This window comes from Phacochoerus africanus, chromosome 13, assembly GCF_016906955.1.
Source record: "Phacochoerus africanus isolate WHEZ1 chromosome 13, ROS_Pafr_v1, whole genome shotgun sequence".
Lineage (NCBI taxonomy): Eukaryota > Metazoa > Chordata > Mammalia > Artiodactyla > Suidae > Phacochoerus > Phacochoerus africanus.
In genome coordinates this window covers 20996699-21020811 of record NC_062556.1, presented here as the reverse complement: position 1 = coordinate 21020811, position 24113 = coordinate 20996699, and the positions used below count along the sequence as shown (strand labels likewise).

Below are 24113 nucleotides of genomic sequence, written 5' to 3'. Positions count from 1 at the left end.
GAAAACTTAGTTGTGAGCAATTAGATACTGTGGTTCTTCGGTGGCCATGGAGAGTTTTCCTCACCCTTTTGATCAAAAACTCTTTCCAAATTTATAAACTGATAACATTTTGGAGATAGAAAAAAATGAGTGTCATTTCTACTCTTCTGGAAAATCCGTACTTACTAATTGAAATAACACTGACAGATTGAACTTTTTGCTAACGTGAAATTTTAGAATGATCCTGTTGGTAATAGTATGTGTATTTTGAGATTTTTGTATTTATTACACACTTAAATTTTATCTAGATTCTTTCTAGAAGTTTTAAAAAATTATTTTCTTCCCTCTTTTTCTTTTATAGGAATTCCATTTGGACCCAGTAGAGTATCAGTGCAGAAGGACTCTCACTAGGATGTAATGTGGATTCTACTGAATTATTTTTCAGCAACAATTCAAACAGATTCAAAAACCTTTCCGTTCTCAACCAAGAGCTGTGAACAACAGTGCTTATTATTAAAATGCAAAACCACCCTCTACTTCTTCGGAGACCTTTAGCTCCCAAACTCCCTAAGTTGTCCTTATGTCTGAAGAAAGCCCGTCCAGGTATGTTTATTAATCAGATATGTTATTAGCTTTATTTTTCATAGAAGTTTCTCAACCTGCAGAGCTCAGCATCACTAATAGTGAAAGACACGAATGGCCTGCAACTTAGATTTGTTGTAGGATAAGATCCAATTCATTTCCACAAGCAGAATTGACTCTACTTATTTGTGGATTCTGTACGAGTGAATTTACCTAACTGCTAGAATCTATTTGCAACTCCCAAATTAGCACATGGTACTTACTATACTTTGGCTTTTTGGCCCCAAAATAAATTATGAGGAACACTTCAAAGCGGTACATACAGCTTTTCCTCACTCCTTTCATAACAGTGACACGGTGTGCAGGAGGGGGGTGTTTTTTGTTTTGTTTTGTTGTCTTTTTGTTGTTGTTGTTGCCATTTCTTGGGCCGCTCCCTCGGCATATGGAGGTTCCCAGGCTAGGGGTTGAATCGGAGCTGTAGCCACCGGCCTACGCCAGAGCCCCAGCAACGCGGGATCCGAGCCGCGTCTGCGACCTACACCACAGCTCACAGCAACGCCGGATCCTTAACCCACTGAGCAAGGGCAGGGACCAAACCCGCCACCTCATGGTTCCTAGTCGGATTCGTTAACCACTGCGCCACGATGGGAACTCCCAGGAGGGGGAGGTGTTTATAGTAACTCTCAGGATAATGTAAGGAAAAAGGCTAGGGCTCCGCCTTCCTGTTTCAGCGCTCACATTGTAAACAACTGCTGCTTTCCCGATCTTATTAGTGCCAGGTTTTCCAAATTCTGTACTTTTTGTGGCCGATTTCACTGCCTAAAATAGCCCCCAAGAGTAAGTACTGACGTGCTGTCTACCTTTCCCAAGCATGAGAAGGCTGCAATGTGTCTTAATGGTGAAAATGTATGCCTCTGTGTTTTCCCAAGAAGCAATGGCTCCGTGTTGGGTAACTCAGTGTGCACAGACGCTCTAGAACAGAACTGTGTTTCTGAGCAGAGTGCGAAGAACTGGAGACATAATAGCAAAACAGACTCTGCCACGCCTCATTACTGGTTACCCTCCGGCGGCATCAAATAATCATATCATTAAATGTAAAGTTATGCTGTGATAAGGGCTATGAAGTCAGATGAACCACTTTGATGATTATAACTTCATATAATACCCTTAACCCTCACGTTGGACATGGTATCTACGGACTCCCTACTTATAAACAACGATAAAATTAGCATATATTCTCATCTTTCCCCTTTTCGGTTCCCTCCACTTCCTGACTTTAGTTGATAACATTAATTATTTTAGTGTCAACATTTATACTGTAAAAATACGCCTCATCTATAACTTGATTTACAATGCTAAATTATTACCTTTTGACCCATGGCTATGAAAGATGTGTGAATCGGGGAGTTCCCATTGTAACACAGCAGAAATGAACCCGACTAGTATCCATCAGGATTCAGGTTCCATCTCTGGCCTTGCTCAGTGGGTTAAGGATCTGGCATTGCTATGAGCTGTGGGGTTGGTCGCAGATGCGGCTCAGATTCTGGTGGCTGTGGCTGTGGTGTAGGCCAGCAGCTGCAGTTCCAATTGGATCCCCAGCCTGAGAACTTCCCTATGCCACAGGTGTGGCCCTAAAAAGCAAAAATATAAAAAATGCAACATTTTTTAAAAATTAAAAATAGGAGTTCCCATCTTGGCACAGTGGTTAACGAATCTGATTAGGAACCATGAGGTTGAGGGTTCGATCCCTGTCCTTGCTCAGTGGGTTAAGGATCCGGCGTTGCCGTGAGCTGTGGTGTAGGTTGCAGACGCGGCTCCAATCCCTGCATTGCTGTGGCTCTGGCGTAGGCCGGTGACTACAGCTCCAATTTGACCCCTAGCCTGGGAACCTCCATATGCCTCGGGAAGCGGCCCTTGAAAAAGGCAAAAGGACAAAAAAAAATAAAATTAAAAAATTAAAAATAAAGGTGTGTGAATCAATACACCTGTGTTATCTCAAATTTCCTCTCCTTTCTCTACCAAATTTTGTTACATCATTTCTACATTGTCATTTCTACATTTCTATATTGTTCTATATTTCCTCATTTACAGTCTGTTCTGTAATAATAATAATACCCACAGTTATGGAGATACACTGCTGACTACCAGTTCTTTTCCTGTAGTTTTTCCATTCATATTTTGGTTGAAGTTTATTCTGTAGTAGAGTTTCTCAGTATTGTTATTTTACGTTTGATAATTCTTTTATGTGGGGACTCTTCCTGCCTTTGGCAATTCGGAGATTCAATGACCTGAAGTTAAATGAGCTTTTTTTTTTTTTTTTTCCCCTTCTTTTAGGGCCGCACTTGTGGCATATGGAAGTTCCCAGGCTAGAGGTCGAATCTGAGCTGAAGCTGCTAGCCTGCAACACAGCCACAGCAATGCCAGATGCAAGCTGCATCTGTGACCTACCCACAGGCTCGTGGCAATGCCAGACCTTTAACCCACTGATCGAGGCCAAGGATCGAACCTGCATCCTCACAGACACTATGTCAGGTTCTTAACCCACAGAGCAATAACAGGAACTCCAGCATAGAATTTATGTCCAATTAATGTGAGAAACTCTGGGCAGGGATGAGATGTGAAGGAAGACTTGAGGAATTAGTAAAAGTGAAATGCATTTGGCCTTGCTGACATCTGGATTTCAGCTCAGCGATGCTGATTTGGACTCCTGGCCTCTAGAGGTGTGACAGAATAAATTTCTGTTGTTTAAAGCCACCAAGCTTGTGGTAATTCATTATGGCAGGCAGAGGAAACTAACACAAGAGGAATGAAGAATTCTGGGTGTGTGTGTGTGTGTGTGTGTGTGAGAGAGAGAGCAGGTGTACCTCTCTGAGATAAAGGAGAATAGAAACTGCTGATGAACTTGATTTAGACATGCTTAGGGCTTCCTGACCCAGATTTTAGAATTATCATTATACATGGAAAATGAATTAGAGTGAGAAGAGGGATGATGCTAGACCCCTTAAAAACACGAAACAATAAATTAAGGACGTGAAGGAATTGCCAAGACAGCAAAGGTAAACCACCAAGGTGGGGGGCATGGAAGAAAGGAGGGAATGTTTTCATGGGAGCCAAGGGGAGAGTGAGTTTCAAGGAGAATAGAGTGGATTAAAATATCAGATGCTAAAAAGAGGTCAACGAAAGATAAATAATGATGCACATCCATTGGATTTAGCAACAAGATGTCAATAATAACTTTGTGATGATAGTTTTGATAGTCAAGGTGGCAAATTCCAGGGCATAATGGTCTGAAAAATAAACAGGAGGAGACTTTCCGGTTCAGCTACAAAATGTAAAGCGATTAGAAGTAATCCCTCCCATCTTCACAAGAAAAAAATGAACAAACTGATAATCAATGAATTTTCTTAGATCCATCAGAGAATGTGGGTCACCAGAGCAAACTGCCATTCTGAAATCTGGAGAGACGGGTAAATACACAGAGTCACAGCTAAGATCCGCTTACCGGGATTAGAAGATGCTTAAGCCAGTAACTGGCAGGAACACCTCAATGCTTAATTTTGACAAATTACTGGAGGTTGAGTATGGATGAGCTGGAGAATGAAAAACTCCTGAGTTCCCAGTCTTTGGGGAGTCTCTCCACTGCAGTGGGTTTTGCTCCCAGGAACCCTAACAGGTTCTCATGAGGATCAAACAAAAATTTTCTCCTGTTTCCTCCAGGAGGAAGGACAAAGGATTCATTCTGAAACACTCCCAGAGCATCATCCATTTCAAAGCCCTGCCTCCTATGGGAAACGAGATTACCAGAGCTCATCTGACCCAAGGGAAGGGATTTAGGCACATTCGAAATCTCGGATTTATTCATAAGAATATGGAAAAATTTCTTTCCCCAACACCTTACCTCTACCTCAACAGGGCTCTAATATAATAACCATGGATTACAACTGAGAGAGCTATAAATATGCAGAATTTCAGAAGGAATTTGTAGGGAAGCCCAAAAGTAACAGAGCAGAAAACCAGACAAACAAGCAAACGAAAAACAAAGGGAACTTAAGTCTCTGATACCTACAGCTACAATTACCTCGGTTCCTATTACCTGTAAACATCACACCCAGCTTTCAGCAACAACAAAACTACAAAGCAGACTAGGAAAGAAATAGTCTGAGGAGAAAAAGCAAGCATCGGACTAATACTCAGATATAACATTAATGCTAGAATTATCAGACAGGCAATTGGAAATAACTACGATGGGTATATTAAGAATCGTGATGGTAATAACAGATATGTAAGCTAAATAGATGGAACTTCTAAGGAAAAATCAAAAGGAAAGGCTGGAAATAAAAAACACTGTAATGAAAATGAAAAATGCCTTTGACAAGCTCATCAGTAGCCACGACACGAACGAGGAAAGAATCGGTGAGCTTGAAGATGGACCATTTGAGACTCCTCCACCTGAAATGCAAAAAAATAAAAAGGGTAATAGCTTTTAAAAGAGAAGACCTAAGCCTGAGGTAAAATTACATAAGGTGTGGCAGATGCGCAATGGAAACATCAAAGAGTGAAGGGAGCCGAAGAAACATCAGCAGTAATAATGGCCGAGAATTTTCTGAAATGTAATGACCAATCACAAAACCCCCCACAGATCCAGGAAATTCAGGAACCACCTACCAGAATAAAAAAATTAAAAAAAAACCCACAAAAAAACCCACTTAGGCATATTACATTAAAATTGCATAAAACTAAAAACAAAGAGAAAATCCTGAAATAAACCCAGGGCGGGGGGAGGGGAGAAATACCTATCGATAGAGGGAAAAAAAAGATAATAATTACATTGAATTTCTTATCAGAAACCAAGCAAGCAGGAAAAAAGGAGAGTGAAATATTTAAAGTATTGGAAGGGGAGTTCCCGTTGTGGCGCAGTGGTTAACGAATCTGACTAGGAACCACAAGGTTGCGGGTTCGGTCCCTGCCCTTGCTCAGTGGGTTAAGGATCCGGCGTTGCCGTGAGCTGTGGTGTAGGTTGCAGACGCGGCTCGGATCCCGAGTTGCTGTGGCTCTGGCGTAGGCTGGTGGCTACAGCTCCGATTCAACCCCTAGCCTGGGAACCTCCATATGCCGCCGGAGCGGCCCAAGAAACAGCAAAAAAGACAAAAATAAATAAATAAATAAATAAAGTATTGGAAGGAAGACAACAACACTAAACTAGAATCTGTATCCAGTGAACCAAGTCAGAAAATCAGGTCTACCTAAAGAGGAGTGTGGGAAAAGAAATACGTGATCTTACCCGATCTAATAGATAACTATTTGTTCTAAGGAATCGCAGCACCTTAGAGGTACTGGGTCACTATAGCATATGGATAAATGGAATGAATGACAGTGATGTTATGAGGAAAGGGGGGAGGAGTTGGGAATTCTCTGTTAAAAGATAGTTGCCAACCCATTAAGCAGTGCAGTGTTTTCAATAAGCACTAAATAAATAAAGTAGACTTAGATTCGTTGTAAAGGTGTACTGCAAACTCGAGGGCAACCACTTTGTAAAGATTTTTGTAAGTATACTCGATATGCTAAGAGAGGAATGAAACTGAGAAATTGATGGAGAGAAATTGACTCCTAAACTTCTCAATCAAAACCAGAAAAACGTGGCAAATGTTAAACTAACAATGTCAATAATTCATTAAAATATAAATGGTCTAAGTATACCAACGAAAAGATAGAAACAGTCAGAGGATATTAAACAAGAGCTAACTATATACTGTCTCCAAGAAGCGTCCTTTAAATATAAAGACACAGGTATATTAGATGTATGGTTTTTTAAAAACAGAGGATAGAGCAAGATACAGCATACTGATACTACGCAAAAGAAAGCTAGAGCCGCTGTGTTCATTTGGGTTGTTTTCTTTTTTGTTGTTTGTTTTTTTGTTTGTTTTTGTTTGTTTGTTTGTTTTTGTTTTTGTCTTTTGTTGTTGTAGTTGTTGTTGTTGCTGTTGCTATTTCTTGGGCCGCTCCTGCGGCATATGGAGGTTCCCAGGCTAGGGGTTGAATGGGAGCTGTAGCCACCGGCCTACGCCAGAGCCACAGCAATGCGGGATCCGAGCCGCGTCTGCAACCTACACCACAGCTCATGGCAACGCTGGATCCTTAACCCACTGAGCAAGGGCAGGGACCGAACCCGCAACCTCATGGTTCCTAGTCGGATTCGTTAACCACTGCGCCACGACGGGAACTCCTGGGTTGTTTTCTTATTGTTGAATTTAAGAACTCTTTATTTTGGATGCAAGTCCTTTATCAGATGTATGTTTTGTGAATATTTTATCCCAGTACATGGCTCTTTTTAAAATTCTTTTGACAATGTCTTTCACACAGAAGGTTTTCATTTTAATGAAGTCCTACTTGACCAATTTTTTTCATGGACTGTTGTTTTAGTGTCATATTTGAAACGTCATTGCCAAACCCAGTGTCACCTAGATTTCGCTCATGTTCTCATGTCTTGTTTGAAGATGAGAGAGAGAGAAAATAAAGTTGAAGACTCTGGCGTAACCATTTTGTTGAATGACTTGGCTGTGATTAGTTCCACATAAGCAGAAAGCAAACATTATTTACCTGAAATACTACTGCCCTTGAAATTCACACTCAAATCTTTTCTAGTCACTTTCATCTATTAGCCTTGTCTCAGTTTTAGATATTAACCAAGTCCAATCTAGGTCCATGCTTTCTTTGATCTAGCATGCAAGCAAACCCTGCCCTTTCTCTCAGCCCAGACCAGGTCTGCTAATTTTTAGACAAACCCAGGGAAACAGAGGCAGGATACACTCTTCCCCCTGGTTCTTTGACTCCTCACCCCAAATCCTAGTTTCTGTTATCTTCGAAGGTGGGGCTAGGAGTGGGGAAGAGTTAAAGAGTTAAGGATGAAGGGGAGAATTAGTCATCAGTCTATGTAAGCCCTGAAATGCTGGGGGACAGAGGTCAAGCAGTGTCAAGGATTCTCTTGTCTTATTCTAGTTGCAACACAACACTGAGTGGACCAATACATTTTTGCTGCTTTCTAGGTACGGGGTGGGGGGGGGGGGGGGCGGGGGGGGGGATGTGGGCAGAGAGTGGTAAGAGATTATTTTCTCCTCCTTGCAGTGCACACTCCTGTTCTCCAGAGACAGGTCTCTGAGAGTCCCCCTAATTGGGTTTGAGATGGGCATAAATCCCCCTCCTCCACCCACTGTGGGGCGGCGGGAGATCAGGGAAACAGAGCACGCTTCAGCTGTACTTCAAAGAAATCTCTGAAGGCAGATCAACCTCTAGTCATCGCTTATATACAGACAACAGGTGAGACTTGGCCTTCTCTTGGCCATCTCTTTGCAAATCTTGCCTTAATGAATCTATGACCCCCTCATTAGGATGTTGAGGTCCTCATCATTTATCGTACTCAACTGAGGCAACAGACAAAAATGTCATTTAACATTCTGGCACACTGGCAAGAGAAAGCATAATATGATGTAGTGAGGTCCCTACGAATGAAGGCACAGAATATTTTCTGGACCTAAAAGAGGAAAGAATCCATCCTGTTGTAACCAGTATAGATTTGTGTATGTTGTGATTACAATGTTATCATGTTCACAAGGCACCTTGTGGACAAGTGCTCCTCTGGTGCAGCTGCTTAAGGATCCAGCATTGTCACTACAGTGGCTTGGGTTGCTGCTGTGGTGCAGGTTCGATTCCTGGTCCCGGGGCGGGGGCAGGGAACAGCCAAAAAACAAAACAAAACAAGACACCTTGGTCTGACATCTGGCATTGAAAAGAAATGTAAATTTCTGCTCAAAGAAGTTTCAAATGAGGAAGAGATAATGATAAATGCTAAACAGCCAAACTCCACTGAATCATTTTTCCCCTTTTATATGACCAGAGTTTTAGCGGCAACTGCTCAAAAATCTTCCTTTATGTCCTACTCTTCTCCATCAATTCTGTTCTTCTAAGAGTAGCTCCCTCCTCTTTCTAAATCGAATCTAACTTAGCCTTTTCAATTCTCCAGTTGTTCACTCAAACTTTATCGTGGTCAGCTAAACAAAAGCCCTGATAGCTGAATGAATATATACAGAAACATTTTTATTTTACTTTATTCTATTTTATTTTGTCTTTTTAGGGCCACACACTCGGCATATGGAGGTTCCCAAGCTAGGGGTCCAAGTGGAGCTGTAGCCGCCAGCCTACGCCACAGCCACAGCAACGCCGGATCCTTAACCCACTGAGCAAGGCCAGGGATCGAACCCGCATCCTCATGGATACTAGTCGGGTTCATTACCCACTGACCCATGACAGGAACTCCCCAGAAACATGATTAGAAGGTGAGAGAAGATGAGTGGATAAAGGAAAGCTATGAATGCTGAGACATGAATAGTTTTACCCCAGGACACCTTGAGAAATATAATCTGACTGGGCTTTATTTTTTTCTTTTTTGGATTTAGCTGAGATTGGTCAAACTAAGCTACCACGTGTACGGTTCGCTGAAGATAATACCACTTCAAGGGAAAGAGCTGAAACTAGTTTTCCTGATGTCCTTCCGAGAAATCAATCACAACCCCCAGTCAGTATTCAAAATCTCCTTCTTGATCATCAGGTACAAAGAAGAGTGACTACTATTTCGACAACCAAAAAACCTTCTAAGGGGATTGACTGGCACATTCCAGAGACTGCTACTGGGTGCATATTTTTTCCAAGGTGCTGTTCAGCTTCGCATCGAGTTTTCCGAAAAGAAATTAGCAAAATGGAAAGTGGCAGAAAATCAGAAGACATTTTAAAAAACATTCTGATTCTCTCCTCAGAGTTCTCCAAACGCCCAGGTGCCCCTTCTCCAGAGCCTCCTCCCAACATCCAGGAGGTTCACGCTGAGCATATGCTTTATCAAAACAGAACCTATACTTTTAAGCAGCCCCTGCTACGTTTAAGCGCAACAGTGCCGATCCCTGTACCGAGGACACCTGTTAAAGCAGAGACACAGCAGCCGGACCGTCTACGACCCTGTCCTATAGTGACGCTGAGTATCACTCATGTTCCAGGTCCCATTTTCATACCAACACCAACTTTGCCAAGGAAACCTCTGAGACAGTCCGTGATAGGTAAATCCAATCTGAGCGTCATCTGTAATAACCCGGCAGGTACAGTGCAGGGGAGAGAAGGCATTCAAGCAAAAAAAAAAAAAAAAAAAAAAGGTGGTTCCTGGCGTTCCCGTCGTGGCTCAGGGGTTAGCGAATCCGACTAGGAACCATGAGGTTGTGGGTTCGATCCCTGGCCTTGCTCAGTGGGTCAAGGATCCGGCGTTGCCGTGAGCTGTGGTGTAGGCCGCAGAAGCGGCTCGGATCCCGCGTTGCTGTGGCTCTGGTGTAGGCCAGCGGCTATGGCTCTGATTCGACCCCTAGCCTGGGAATCTCCATACGCCACGGGAATGGCCCAAGAAATGGCAAAAAGACAAAAAAAAAAAAAAAAAGAGGTCGTTCCTCCTGGGCTTTGCAGCATGGAATGGTGGAACAGCTTTCTTGCCCGGGCAGTTAACACATGGGGCAGAATGCAATAACAGGAACCCTGACCTTGCAGTCTGCCGGGGCCAGACTGGGAACTCCACCCAGAGAGTGGTGATGGGAGCCAGTGAGAGCCGTTCAAAGGGTCAGAAAAGCTAAGAGAAAAGAGCAGGGAGGATGAACAGTTACCTGTAAGGGGGTCTAGATGAACCCTAGAAGCAGAATGCCAAGGCGGATGGATACCTCCATGGGCACGTTTTCACATTTAATCCCGATTCATTAAAAGATGAACAATTATAATGAAGGCAGAACACCCTCGACATGAATTTTCACAAGGTTCTGAACATTTTCCTATTTTTAATTTTTTTTCCCCAGAAAGTCGTGTAACAGAATATGAACATGTAGAAAGTGCCCCAAAGCAAAGCGTCCAAGGTACACGTAAAGGTAAATGCTAGGTTTACAGAATTCTTTTTAAAAATTGTATGCATGATTGCCCTTCCATAATGGTATTCGTGATTTTGTGTGTTACATGTGTGTAATTCACACGTATGTCTGCCCTCATGTTCAGTTCCTTAAGCTATTTACTCAGAAACTATTTTTAAAGTGTTGGCTATAAATCCAACTTGGTCCTCAGGAACAGAAAAACTGGAGTATCCTTTTTCACTTTTTTTTTTCTTTCTTTTTTTAGAGCCACACCCGAGCACATGGAAGTGCCCAGGCTAGGGGACAAATGGGAGCTACCGTCCCTGGCCTATGCCACAGCCACAGCAACTCGGGATCCGAGCCATATCTGTGACCTCGTGGCGACGCCAGATCCTTAACCCACTGAGCAAGGCCAGGGATCGAACCTGCGTCCTCATGGGTACTAGTTGGATTTGTTTCTGCTGCGCCACAAGGGGAACCCTTAATCTGGAGTATTCTTAATCTGAGTGGGGAAGAGACACGCAATCGTGAGAGTAACTGCTTGCCATGTGGCAGGCACCGTTTTAAGTGCTTTGACCTTAGCTACCTAGCAGAAACGAAAAATCATCTTTAAAGAGAGATTACATCCTTCTAGATCTCACATTATTTCTGTAAACAATTTCACAAATACAGTGTGTAGTAAACAATTCACAACGGTCAGGTACACAAAGAAAGACCAAATGAATGAAAACGAGCAGAAACAGTAAGCAAATGTCATTAGGTCACTGAAAAATCTGGATCTGATCATTCCAACACCTGATACTCCCATGGATATATTTCTTCTGCTTACTGTTTCTGCAACTGTGTCTGTTGGACAAACTCTCCCACCAAAAGCAAGTATTAAAGTTGCCCCAAATCTACAAAAAAGCCATTAACGTTACGGCAGAGTGACCCTTGAGAGCATGACCTGAGTGGCTACAATCCTTGAAATAAGCTCAATTAGCTGCACATTTACTGTGGCTTTTGCCCGAGGGCATTTATGATGTTGGGAGTAGGGCACAGATAGAAGGTGACAGTTTTACTGGATTGAGGAGGTGGCCCTCAGACCTCAGAGCTGACAGTACAGCTGGGTTTGGAGGGGTAATTATCTCCAAGAAAAAAGAACTGAATTAAATGTCTGCATGCATACTCCCATAAGGGTTTTGGCTAACGTCTAAATGGGCACGTGCAGGAACACAGCAGAAAACATCAGCTGAGATACTAAGGAATTGAGTGTAGATTTTGACAGTTGCACAGGAGACAATGACTGGAGTTCAAGGTCTGCCAAAGTGCTGGGGCCTTGGTAAACGCACAGGGCTGTCAGTTGAAGACCTGTGCCTTGGGAATAAGAATGACGTTCTAAGAGAAAGGACAAAACTAAGAGAGATTATCGCCTACAAAACTCAAAACCCAACCTTGATAAGTCAAAGTGATAGCTTTTTGCATTGATGAAGAAAGCCTAAAGTTTAGTAGAGACAGGTAATATTATCCAGACCCTTTAAAATGTTCACCCACAGCGTCCAGCAATAAATTTAAAAATCACGAGGCATCCTAAAAATAGGCTAAAAGGTCTGAAAATCAGTAGAAAGAAACAGGCAATAGGAAGAGGACCACTGGTTCAAATACTGGCATTTTCAAAAGAGGATTTTAAAGTGACTATGATTACCCTGTTGAAGAAAATAAAAATTTGGAGTATTTTTATCAGAGAGCTGGAATTTCTTTTTCTTTTCTTTCTTTTTTTTTTTGGTCTTTTTGCCTTTTCCTAGGGCCCCACCCGAGAGGGGTCAAATCAGAGCTGTAGCCGCCGGCCTACGCCAGAGCCACAGCAATGCCAGATCTGAGCCACATCTGCAAACTACACTACAGCTCATGGCAGCGCCAGACCCTTAACCCACTGAGCAAGGCCAGGGATCGAACCCAAAACCTCATGGTTCCTAGTCAGATTCGTTAACCACTAAGCCATGACAGGAGCTCCTGGAATTTCTATTTTTAAAAATCAGAGTCAAATAAAATTTTAGAAAAGAAAAAGTAATGTAACAAATTAATGATTCGACAGGTTGTTTAGCGGGAGGTTATACACAGAATATGCCAATCATAAAACCTCCTCTTTTTCCCCGTTTCACTGAGATATAATTCACATCTAACTGTGTAAATTTAAGGTGTACAACCCCATGATGTGCTACATGAATATGTGGTGAAAGAATCATCACAATAAATTAACATCCCTCACCTCACAGTTTCTTCCTGTGACAAGAACTTAAAGATGTACCCCAGGAGCTCCCTTCATGGCTCAGCGTTTAATGAACCTGACCAGGATCCATGAGGATGCAGGTTCAATCCCTGGCCTCGATCAGTAGGTTAAGGATCTGGTGTTGCCGTGAGCTGTGGTGTAGGTCACAGATGGGGCTCGGATCCCACAGTGCTGTGGCTCTGGTGTAGGCTGGCAGCTACAGCTTTGATTCAGTCCCTAGTTTGGGAACTTCCATATGCTTTGGGTGCTTCCATTGGAAAAAAAAAAAAAAAAAAAGAATCACTAAGCCTGTAGAATATGTTGCATCAAGCAATGCAGCAAAAATGGCTGGGAATGTAAAATGTATTTCAGACTTCCCGTCATGGCTCAGCGGAAGCGAATCTGGCTAGCATCTGTGAGGACAAAGGTTGGATCCCTGGCCTTGCTCAGTGGGTTAAGGATCTGGCATTGTCATGAGATGCGGTGTAGGTCACTGTGGCATAGACCAGTGGCTACAGCTCTTACTCTGCCCCTAGCCTGGGAACCTCCATATGCTGTGGGTGCAGCCCTGAAAAGACTATATATATATAGTCTTTATCAAAAAAAGGCTGTTTTTGATAAAAAGTCAAATCCACAAGAGTCATGATAACAGAAGTGTAAGGGGCTGCTGCTTGGCTACTCCTGAGTTGTTTGGGTTGTTTTTTTTTTTTTTTCCTTTCCTGTGTGAGGTCTTCAAACTGAGGGAAGAGACGAACCATCCAGGGTATCTGAATCATGCATCAAGGTGATATTGAGGAAAAAAGCAAGGTTGCTCTTTGGGAAGTGATCTCTGTCTGAGTTATGCTTATATGATGTCCTTTGGTGAAGGAAGAAGTCGATTATGTGATTCATAGTAAGATAAGATATTTTTACATAAGGTACAAAAAGACTCAGATTGGGAGTTCCCACTGTGGCACAATGGGTTAAGAATCCGATTGTGGCAGCTCAGGTCTCTGCAGAGGCACGGGTTCAATCCCTGGCCAGGCGTGGGTTGTAGCCACAGCTTAGATTCTTATATTCACTCCCTGGGCCAGGAACTTTCATATGCACCCATAACCGGCAGGGAGCGGGGGGAGACTCAGGCACTGTGGAATCTATCCAGGTAGAAATCTACGAGCTTATGGTTTTCTTTTTGAAAGACAACTGTGCTATCTAATATTTAAAAAAAAAAAAAAAGTTTGGGGGTTCCTATTGTGGCTCAGCAGTAACAAACCTGACCAGTATCCATGAGGATTCGAGTTCGATCCTTGTTCCCACACACAGTGGATTAAGGATCCAGCATTGGGGTGAGCTGCGGTGTAGGTAACAGACACATCTCAGATCCTATGTTGCTGTGGTTGTGGCACAGACCAGTAGCTGCAGCTCTGATTTGACCCCTAGCCTGGGAACGTCCATGTGCCACAGGTGCGGTCCTTGAAAGCAAAAAAAAAAAAGTTTGGCAAAGAGAACCAAGTGAGATTTGGTGGGTGAAGGCCGTGGGGTATCTCTTCCATTGGATATGTGCAGGTGAACTATTTGTGATGACTTACTGTTACCACAACAAAATTAGCTTTTAACTTTCACTCTAAGTGATGACATATTTAAGTTTCATGTTTCTCTTGTTCATTTAGGGAGCCTTCAATCTAGAAAACCACCAGAATCACCAGTGGAAAACGTCATACATGGTGAAGGTTTTAAGACTATTGTGGCAACTCAATATGAAACAATAATGGCCATGACCGACCTGGCGATAATAAACTGTCAAATACATGGACACAACGCACTGAATCTTAAGGTATGCTAGATCTTTTTAATGGCAATTTCCTGTCGAGTCATTAGTTATTCTTACTTTAGGTTTCCTACCTTAAGTTACTCTCCCTGGTATCGAAGAAGCAACAGAAAGTGTATGGGGTGGGGGGGATGGTGGAGTTATGTAGTAATAAGAATTTTGTGAGCTACTGAAGTTAACTTGGTATCAATCCAAACTAGGTTGTTTTAAATTTAGGATGCCAATTGTAATCTTCATGGTAACCCCTCCTACGACACTTTTTTTTTTTTCTTTTTAGGGCCACACCTGTGGCATATGGAAGTTCCCAGGCTAAGGGTCAAATGGGAGCTACAGCTGCTGGCCTACATCACAGCCACCACACTGGATCCGAGCTGTATCTGCAACCTACACCGCAGCTCACAGCAACACCGGATCCTTAACCCAATGATCAAGGCCAAGGATCCAACCTGCGTGGATACTAGTCAGATTCATTTACACTGAGCCACGACAGGAACTCCAGAAACTATTTTTAATATATACATAAAGGTTAATAGAAAGAAATCGCTATGGCAAATTGCAAAAAATTAAACACCAAGGAGGTAGTAATGGAATAAACAAGGAATAACAACAGCAACAAAAAAACATTCCAGAAAAGGCAAAACTATGGTGACAGTAGATATATCAGTGGTTGCTATGAACTGAGGGGCGGGGAGGACAAGTAGGAAGAATAGAGGGATTTTTAGGGCAGTGAAATTATTCTGTATGGTATTGTCAAAATGGATACATTTCATTATAGAACTGTCAAGACTCATAGAATAAACAATACAAAGTCTGAACTCTAACATAAATTATGGATTTAGGTTGATAATGATGGGCTAATGTTCGTCCATTGATTATAACAAATATATTGGTGTGGGAGACGCTGATGATGGGAGATGCTGATGATGGGAGATGCTGTGGGAAAGGGTTACGTGGAGAAGAAAGATCTCAAATCCATAACCTACCTTTACACTTTAAGGAACCTGAATAAAATAGCAGACTAAACCCAAAATTAGCATAAAGAAGGAAATAATAAAGATGAGAACAAACATCAATGAAATAGTAGAAAAGCAATAAAATCAATGAAACCAAAAGTCAGTTCTTTGAAAAGATTAATAAAGTTGACCTTTAGCTAGACTAAGAAAAAAAGGGCAAGATATAAATAAATGAAAATGGAACTATCACTACTGGTTTCACAGAAATAAAAGGGATAGTATTTTCTTATAAGAATACTATAAACAACTGTATGCCTGAAAATTAAATATCCTAGATAAAATGCAACATTTTCTAGAAAAACACAAATTACCAAAACGGACAACAACAAGCAGAAATTTGAGCAGACCTATACAAAATAAAGAGACTGAATAAATAATCAAAACCGCCCAACAAAGAACAGTGTGGGACTGGATGGCTTCCTGGGTGAATGCTGCTAAACGTTTAAAGAAAAACAAATGCCTATTCATGTCAAAATCATCCAGAAAACAAAAAGCAGAAGAGACACCTCTAATAATATTCTGGACCCAATGCCACTGTGGTAGGGGATCGCATACCACCAAACAATTCTCAGACACCAGCTGGGTGTCCTACAGCTCAACTCAAGTCTGACACTATCTACCCAGAGATAACATCAGATTCCACAAATCTACAAAAATGATACAAAAGAACCTACAAAATAGAAAGAGACGCAAAGATTTCAAAACCAAACATATGGTTACCTAAGGGGAACTGTTTGGGGTAGGGATATGTTGGCAGGGGGTGGGGAGGGGGGGAGAAATAAATCGGGAGTTTGGGATTGGCATCTACACAGTACTATACAAAATCGATACGTAACAAATACCTACTGCACAGCACAGGGAAATCTATTCAGCCCTCTGCAGAGACCTATATGGGAAAAGAATCTGAAAGGGAATGGATAGATGCATATGGATAACTGATTCACTTTGCTGTACACTTGAAACTAACACGACATTGTAAGTTAATTGTATTCCAATAAAATTTAATTTAAAAAACAAACATCTCCCCACCCCCAAACAAAAAAACATCAGATTCTGCAGGTAAAGGGCTCAGTCCCGGGAGACTGTACTTCACATGCCAATCACAAGTCCAGATTGTCACCTGTGAGTATGACCATCCAGCTACTGATGAGAGGTTCCCACCACCCCCTCCAACTCAGGGTGCCAAGCACAAGACCAGGTTGTTACCTCTACTTCTGACCCACTGACTTTTTTGGTTTTAGGGCCACACCCATGGCATATGGAGGTTCCCAGGCTAGGGGTTGAATCAGAGCTGTAGCTGCTGGCCTACGCCACAGCCACAGCAACACGGGATCTGAGCCATGTCTGCGACCTACACCACAGCCACAGCCACACCAGATCCTTAACCCACCGATCGAGGCCAGAGACTGAACCTTCGTCCTCATGGATAATAGTCGGGTTCATTAACCAGTGAGCCACGATGGGAACTGGGAACTCCTGACGACGTTTAATCAGAAATTCCCATGACCTCCTCATTGGGTTCCACTAATTTGCTGGAGTGGCTCACCCAACTCAGGACACCCATTCGCTTACTTGACCACCACTTTGTTACAAAGGACGTCACAGGATGAGGATCAGCAGCCAGAAGAAGAGGGGCAGAGGGCCTGGCACGAGCAACGGTGCGGAGACGCCACACCCTCTCCAGGTGCCTCTCTCCTGACGCCAGTCTCCATGTGTTCGCCAAGCTGGAAGCTCTCTACGTCTGCTCTTTTGGGTTTTATGAAAGCTTCATTAGTGGTTGCAATTGATTAAATCATTGGCTGTTGATGACTGAATTGGATCTTCAAGCCCTTCCCCTCTTCAGAGGTGGGGGGATGGAAAGTTCCAATCGTTCTAATCACAAGAGTGGGGGTCTTCTGGCAACCAGCCCCCACTCTCAGGAGCTTTTCAAAAGTCACCTCATGAACATAAACCCAGGAGTAGTGGAAAGAGGGTTGTTCGGAATAACAAGATCCCCATTTCACTTTTATGGCTCTGAAGCAATTTCAGGAACTGGTGACAAGAGACGCGTGTTATGACAAAAGACGCTGCCATTATCTCTAATTGTTCAGGAAATTCCAAGGGTTTGGGGAGCTGGTAGCCAAGCCATGGACGCAGTCCAAATACATATGGGAAATACATTTTGATCACTAAGATGCCAGTATAACCCAGATACCCCAGGAAGACAAAGATACTATAAGAAGACTACAGATCCGTAACTGTTGTTAATTAATAAAGTTGCTACATCCATGATATGATTAAGAAAAAAAAAAACCTCTAAACACCAAATTTAAAATCTAAAAATGGGAAATTAGCACATTTCCTACAGACCTTAAAATAGAAACTAATGAAATAACAAGAACAACATTTTCCCAATAAATGCAACAACTCTGATGCAATGGAAACAGTTTGTGAAGAACACAATGTGCTGAGACAGACACAACAAGAGCCGGAACATCAGAAAATCTTGCATTTGTTAAAAGATCTATTTGAAATTTTATTTCATGTCTTTATTTTTCGGTCATGCCTGTGGCATGTGAAAGTTCCTGGGCCAGGGGTCAAACCTGTGCCACACCAGTGACCCCAGCTGCTGCAGTGACAACACCAGATCCTTCACCTTCTGCACCTCAAAGGAACTCCCACAAAATCTGAAATTTTAATTGAGTCTTCACACAAAGAAAGCTCCAGGCACAGAGGACTTCAGTGGTGATTCTATCAAACACGGAAGGAAGAAATAATGAAATAATGCCACTGCACCCCAACTCCTTCGGAAAGCAGAAGAGGAAGAACACCTGCTAACTCATTTTATGACGCCTGTGTAACTCTCCTACTAAGGGCAGACAAGGATATTACAAGAAAGGAAAATGACAGGCCAGTCTTTTTCATAAATGTAAGTGCAAAAATCCTCAAAATATATGAGCAAATCAAATCCAGATATATCAAAAATTTTAACTGAAGGGCCATGTACCATGACCAAGTGAAGCTTTCCCAAGAAATGTGAAGTTGTTTTCATATTTGAAAATCAATGTTTATTCTCAACAGTATCATCTCAGTAGATGCAAAAAAAAAAACTTGACAAAATTCAATACCCATTTAAGATTTAAAAGCAAGGAGTTCTCATTGTGCCTCAGTGGTAATGAACCCAATTAGTACCCCTGAGGATTCAGGTTTGATCCCTGTCCTTGTTTAGTGGGTTAAGGATCTGGCACTGCCATGAGCTGTGGTGTAGGTCACAGAGTCAGCTCAGATCCTGCATTGATGTGGTGGTGGCGTAGGCTGGCAGCTATAGCTCTGATTCACCCCCTAGCTTGGGAATTTCCATATTGCTGTGGGTACCGCCCTAAAAAGCAGGAAAAAAAAAAAAGATTTAAAACAAAACAAAAAAAGTCTAAGTAAACTAGGGTTAAAAGGAACCTTTTTTTCTTTTTCTTTTTTTTTTTTTTTTTTTGCTATTTTAGGGCCCCACCCGAGGCATATGGAGGTTCCCAGCCTAGGGGTCCATTTGGAGCTGTGGCCAGCTTATGCCACAGCTAACAGCAATGCCAGATTGGAGCTGCATCTGTGACCCACACGACAGCTCACTGCAACACTGGATCCTTAACCCCCTGAGGCGAGGCCAGGGATTGAACCTCATCCTCATGGATCCTAGTCAGGTTCGTTAACCACTGAGCCATGAAGGGAATTCCAAAAGAAACCTTTCATAATTAAATAAAAGATGCCTAAGAAAATCTACAACCACTAATACAGATTGAATACTTTTTCCCATAAGCTTGAGAACATGGCAAGAGAAATTTGCCATTCGGTGTTATTCTACACTGTAATGAAGGTTCCAGCCACTTCAGTATCGTAAGGAAGAAAAAGTCATAAAGATTAAAAAGGAAGAAGTAAACTGCATTTATTAGCAGAAAACATAGTAGTGTATGGAGAAAAGATTAAGGAAATTTAAAAAAAAATCCCATTAATAAGTAAATTTAGCATGATTGCTGGGAACAGTTAGTATTTTAAAAATTGACACCAGTTTTAAAAAAGTGTCACCAGAGGGGAGTTCCCGTCGTGGCGCAGTGGTTAACGAATCCAACTAGGAACCATGAGGTTGCGGGTTCAGTCCCTGCCTTTGCTCAGTGGGTTAACGATCCGGCGTTGCCGTGAGCTGTGGTGTAGGTTGCAGACGCGGCTCGGATCCCGAGTTGTTGTGGCTCTGGTGTAGGCCGGTGGCTGCAGCTCCAATTCGACCCCTAGCCTGGGAACCTCCATATGCCACGGGAGCGGCCCAAGAAATAGCAAAAAGACAAAAAAAAAAAGTGTCACCAGAGAGCAAAGTCATAGTGTGGACATCGAGACTTCTGCCTTTCATGTAAATTAACAAACAAACAAGACAAAAGACTTCAACGGATCCTTCACAAAGGATGACGCGTAACAGCCAGTAAGAACAGGAAAGTGTTCTCATCAGCGTTGTGTGTCCAGGACACTCACTGGGATGACTTAAGAAACTCTTTAAATCAACTATACTTCAATAAAATTTAAAACGTAAAAACTCGGACAACATTTCCTTACTTGTCTGTTCAAAGAGCCAACCTTTTGATCTGCTGACTCTTTCCATTCTATGTGTTTTATTTTATTAAGTTTTTGTTCTATCTTTATTATTGTTTCTCCTCTTGGGAGGGTTCCATTTGCTGCTCTTTCTCTAACTTCTTGATAAGAATATGAGAATCAGACTTCCCGTCGTGGCTCAGTGGTTAACGAATCCGACTAGGAGCCATGAGGTTTCGGGTTTGATCCCTGGCCTCGCTCCGTGGGTTAAGGATCCAGTGTTGCTGTGAGCTGTGGTGTAGGCAGGCAGTTGTAGCTCCAATTAGACCCCTAGCCTGGGAACCTCCATATGCTTCGGGAGCGGCCCTAGAAAAGGCAAAAAGACAAAAAATATATATAAATATGAGAATCATTGATTTTTCAGCCTTTTCCTTTTCTTCTTTATTAAGGATATACATTTTCCTATAATCATGATTTTAACTCTATCCCCCGAGGTTTTAAATGTCATATTTTCTAATATTTTAATTTTGCAACGATTTAAAATTTACAGAAGTATTGTCAGCAAAGGGTAAAGAACACCTGCGGGCATTGTGCTTCATAACCCCCGAGAACTTGAGTGCATATTCCCTGTGAGCAAGGACACTCTCCTATATAACCACAGAGCAGCCCTCAAAATCAGGAAATTAATTTTGACTCATTACTCTATCCAATCAACAGACCCCACGCACATTTTGCCGATTTACCCAATAATGTTCATTGTATCAAAAGGATCCAACCCAGGGACACAGGCATGTTGTATAGTTGTTTCAGTTTCCTTCCAGCTGGTATGCGGCTTGGGTTGCAGCTGTGCCTCAGATTTGACCCCTGGCCCTGGAACTGCCGTATGCCAAAGGTGCAGCCAAAAGAAAAAAAAAGGGCAACTTGAAACCAGTACTGTCAACTGGAAGATGCTTTAGCCATGAACCTTATCACTCTCTTACAGTACATACCACAACCTAATCCATTGGTAGCAATGCCTCCTTTCACTACAAGCTGGGGTTGGATCCTCCAGCCATTAGAGTTCCTCGTTTCATTCAGTTAAACACGGCTGATGCTAGGATCCTTAAGAAACAAATGCAACAACTATCCTGGAACATTAAAGATACTGGGGGCAGCTAAGTATGTCTTAGCCAGTTTGGGCTGTTATGACAAAACACCATAGAGTGGCTTAAACAATAAACATTTATTTCTCCCAGTTCTGGTGGCTGGGCAGTCTGAGATGGAGGTGTCAGCCAATTGGTTTCCTGGTGAGGGCTCTCTTTTTTACAGCTGTCTTTCTGCTATATCCTCACATACAGGCAGAAAGGGATCTCTGATCCATTCCTCTTCTTGTAAGGGTACCAATTCCACCAAGAGGGCTCCATCACTGACATCATCTAACCCTAATCACTTCCCAAAAGACCTCCCTTCTAAATGCCATTACTTTGGGGATGAGGGCTGCGATATATATATATATTTTAGGGGAATATAAGCATTTATTCCATAACAAGGTATATGTTTTCCTCAATAGAAATCAGCATACTTAAGCAAGAAATGTTAGATAGATGTTTGAAAAATAGAAAAATAACAGAGAAATAGAAGTAGAAACATGAAAGAAAACAGGAGGTAAAGAAAATTAAATATAAAATATACTTAATTATTTATTTTAGCATGTAATGGACACTCAATAAATGTTTGCTTGTTAGTAATTGAAATAATGCCTGTCACATATATAACACTATAGTACATACATAAGTCCTCAGTGGTTTTTCTATTTTGGTTCTTTGCTTTATATATTTAAGAAATTATTATCATGAAAGACTAAAATAAATGAATGGAAGGTTATTACAGGCTTGTTATATAATGTCAAATACTGTCATTCATATTATGTGCTCATTTTTTTTATTCCTATATAAAACATTTTGTGCCTTGTTAATTATTAACTCCTTATCTTTTATCATTTTCTTTTAGGGCTTTTTTCTCCTGAATTGTCCAGACTTAACACCTTTGGCTTTCCAATTAATATATCTTAATTTATCATATAATAACATCTGTTACTTTCCCACAGAAGTGAGTCCAATTTTATTATTGTACATATTGTAATAATCTATGATTAATAATAACTATAATTTAAAAATAGACACATCATACCCTGGAGTTGCTATAAAGTAAATATATTTTGGATTGCATTCCTAAGGCTTATTTTCAGAAGTACCAAAAGTAGAGGGTATTGTTTCTTAGGAAGTCCCATGAATCAGGTCTCAAAGACTGTGTTACAGTCAGACTCTCAAATATGTTCTCATATTGTATAATGCATATAAAATAATTTATTTTTCTAATTCTGAATAAAACCTAAAATATGCCTTATCAATATATATATTTTTTCTTTTTAGGGCCAAACCTGTGGCACTTGGAAGTTCCCAGGCTAGGGGTCGAATTGGAGCTGTAGCTGCCGGCATACATCACAGCTCACAGCAATGCCAGATCCTTAACCCACTCAGCAAGGCCAGGGATCAAACCTGCGTCCTCATGGATACTAGTTAAGTTGGTAATGGCTGAGTCACAATGGGAACTCCCTATAAATGCCTATCTTTTAAAATGGAAGAAATCAAAATCTAACTTTCCATCTTAAGTCACTAGAAAAAAAGAAGCAAATTAAATCTAAAGAAAGAAAAAGGAAGGATATTATAAAAATCAGTGAAATGGGGACTGGAAAAAACAATAGAAAAAATTAATAAAATCTAAATTTATTACTTGGGAAAGATCAACAAAATTGACTACCCTTACTTAGATCAACTGAAAAAAGAGAAGATTCAGGAAAGATTCAAGTTACTAATATTAGGAGTGAAGGATGGGATATCATTATCAACTTTACCAAAAAAAAATGTTTAAGATTTTAAGAGAAATATTACAAATAACTGTATACCAACCAACTGGATATCGCAGATGAAAATGGACACATACCTAGGAAGACACAAGAATGAACTCAAGAACTGAGAAAATCTGAAAGGTTCTGTTAAAAAAAAAGTTTCAATAGTAATTTAATTTCTTTTTTCAACAGTAATTTTAAAACTTTCCATAAAGGAAATTCCAAGATCAGATAGTTCCATTGGTGAATTCTACCAAATGTCTTAAAAAGAATTAACACACATCCTTTCCAAACTCTTAGAAAAAATGGGAGAGAAAACTTTATCATTCAAACTATTAAACCAGTAATACTCTGATAACCAAACCTAGACAAAGATATAGAAAGAAAAGCAAACAATAGAACAGTATCTCTTATGAATATAGATGCAAAAATCTAAATGCTAGTAAACCAAATTCAGCAGCATAGGATTTTATACCATAACCAAGTGAACTTTATTCCAGAAATGCAAGTTTGGTTAAACATATAAAAAATCCATGTAGGGAGTTCCCATTGGGGTGCAGCAGAAATGAATCCAACTGGTATCCATGAGGATGCAGGTTCAATCCCTGGCCTCGCTCAGTGGGTCACCAATCGGGCATTGCGGTGAGCTGTGGTATAGGTCACAGACAAGGCTTGGATCCCATGTTGCTGTGACTGTGGTGTAGGTGGCAGCTGTAGCTCCAATTTACCCCCTAGCCTGGACTTTCATATACTGTGAGTGTGGCCCTAAAAAAATAAAAAAATAAAAATCCATATAATCTACCATATTAACGTAGTGAAGGGAGAAAAACTATGCAATTATCTCAATAGAAACAAAAAAAGCGTTTTTTACAAAATCCAACATTTTTTCATGAAAAAAAAAAAAAACATTCAATAGCTATGAATAGAAGGGGGTACCTTAAACTTGACGTCTACAAAAAACCCACAGCTAATACCATACTTAATGGTGAAAGACTGAAAGTTTCCTTCCTAAGATCAGGAACAAATGAAGACACCTAGCCACTATGCATTCAGCATCGTACTCAAGTGTCTAGCCGGGACCATTAGGCAAGAAAAAGAAATAAAAGGCATTCAGATTAAAAAGGAA

At 41.3% G+C, this 24113-nt stretch overlaps 1 protein-coding gene across 1 annotated transcript in view; it reads left to right on the top strand.

Annotated features, from left to right (window-relative positions):
- The first annotated feature begins 497 nt into the window (after window positions 1–497).
- Window positions 498–24113, top strand: part of LRRC63 (leucine rich repeat containing 63) — a 59580-nt gene continuing 35964 nt past the window's right edge. Inside the window, exons 1-5 of the mRNA XM_047755815.1 lie at window positions 498–582; window positions 9012–9701; window positions 10437–10505; window positions 14382–14545; window positions 22090–22188. Coding sequence (XP_047611771.1) covers window positions 498–582; window positions 9012–9701; window positions 10437–10505; window positions 14382–14545; window positions 22090–22188 — 1107 coding nt within the window. The remainder of the gene's footprint in view (window positions 583–9011; window positions 9702–10436; window positions 10506–14381; window positions 14546–22089; window positions 22189–24113) is intronic.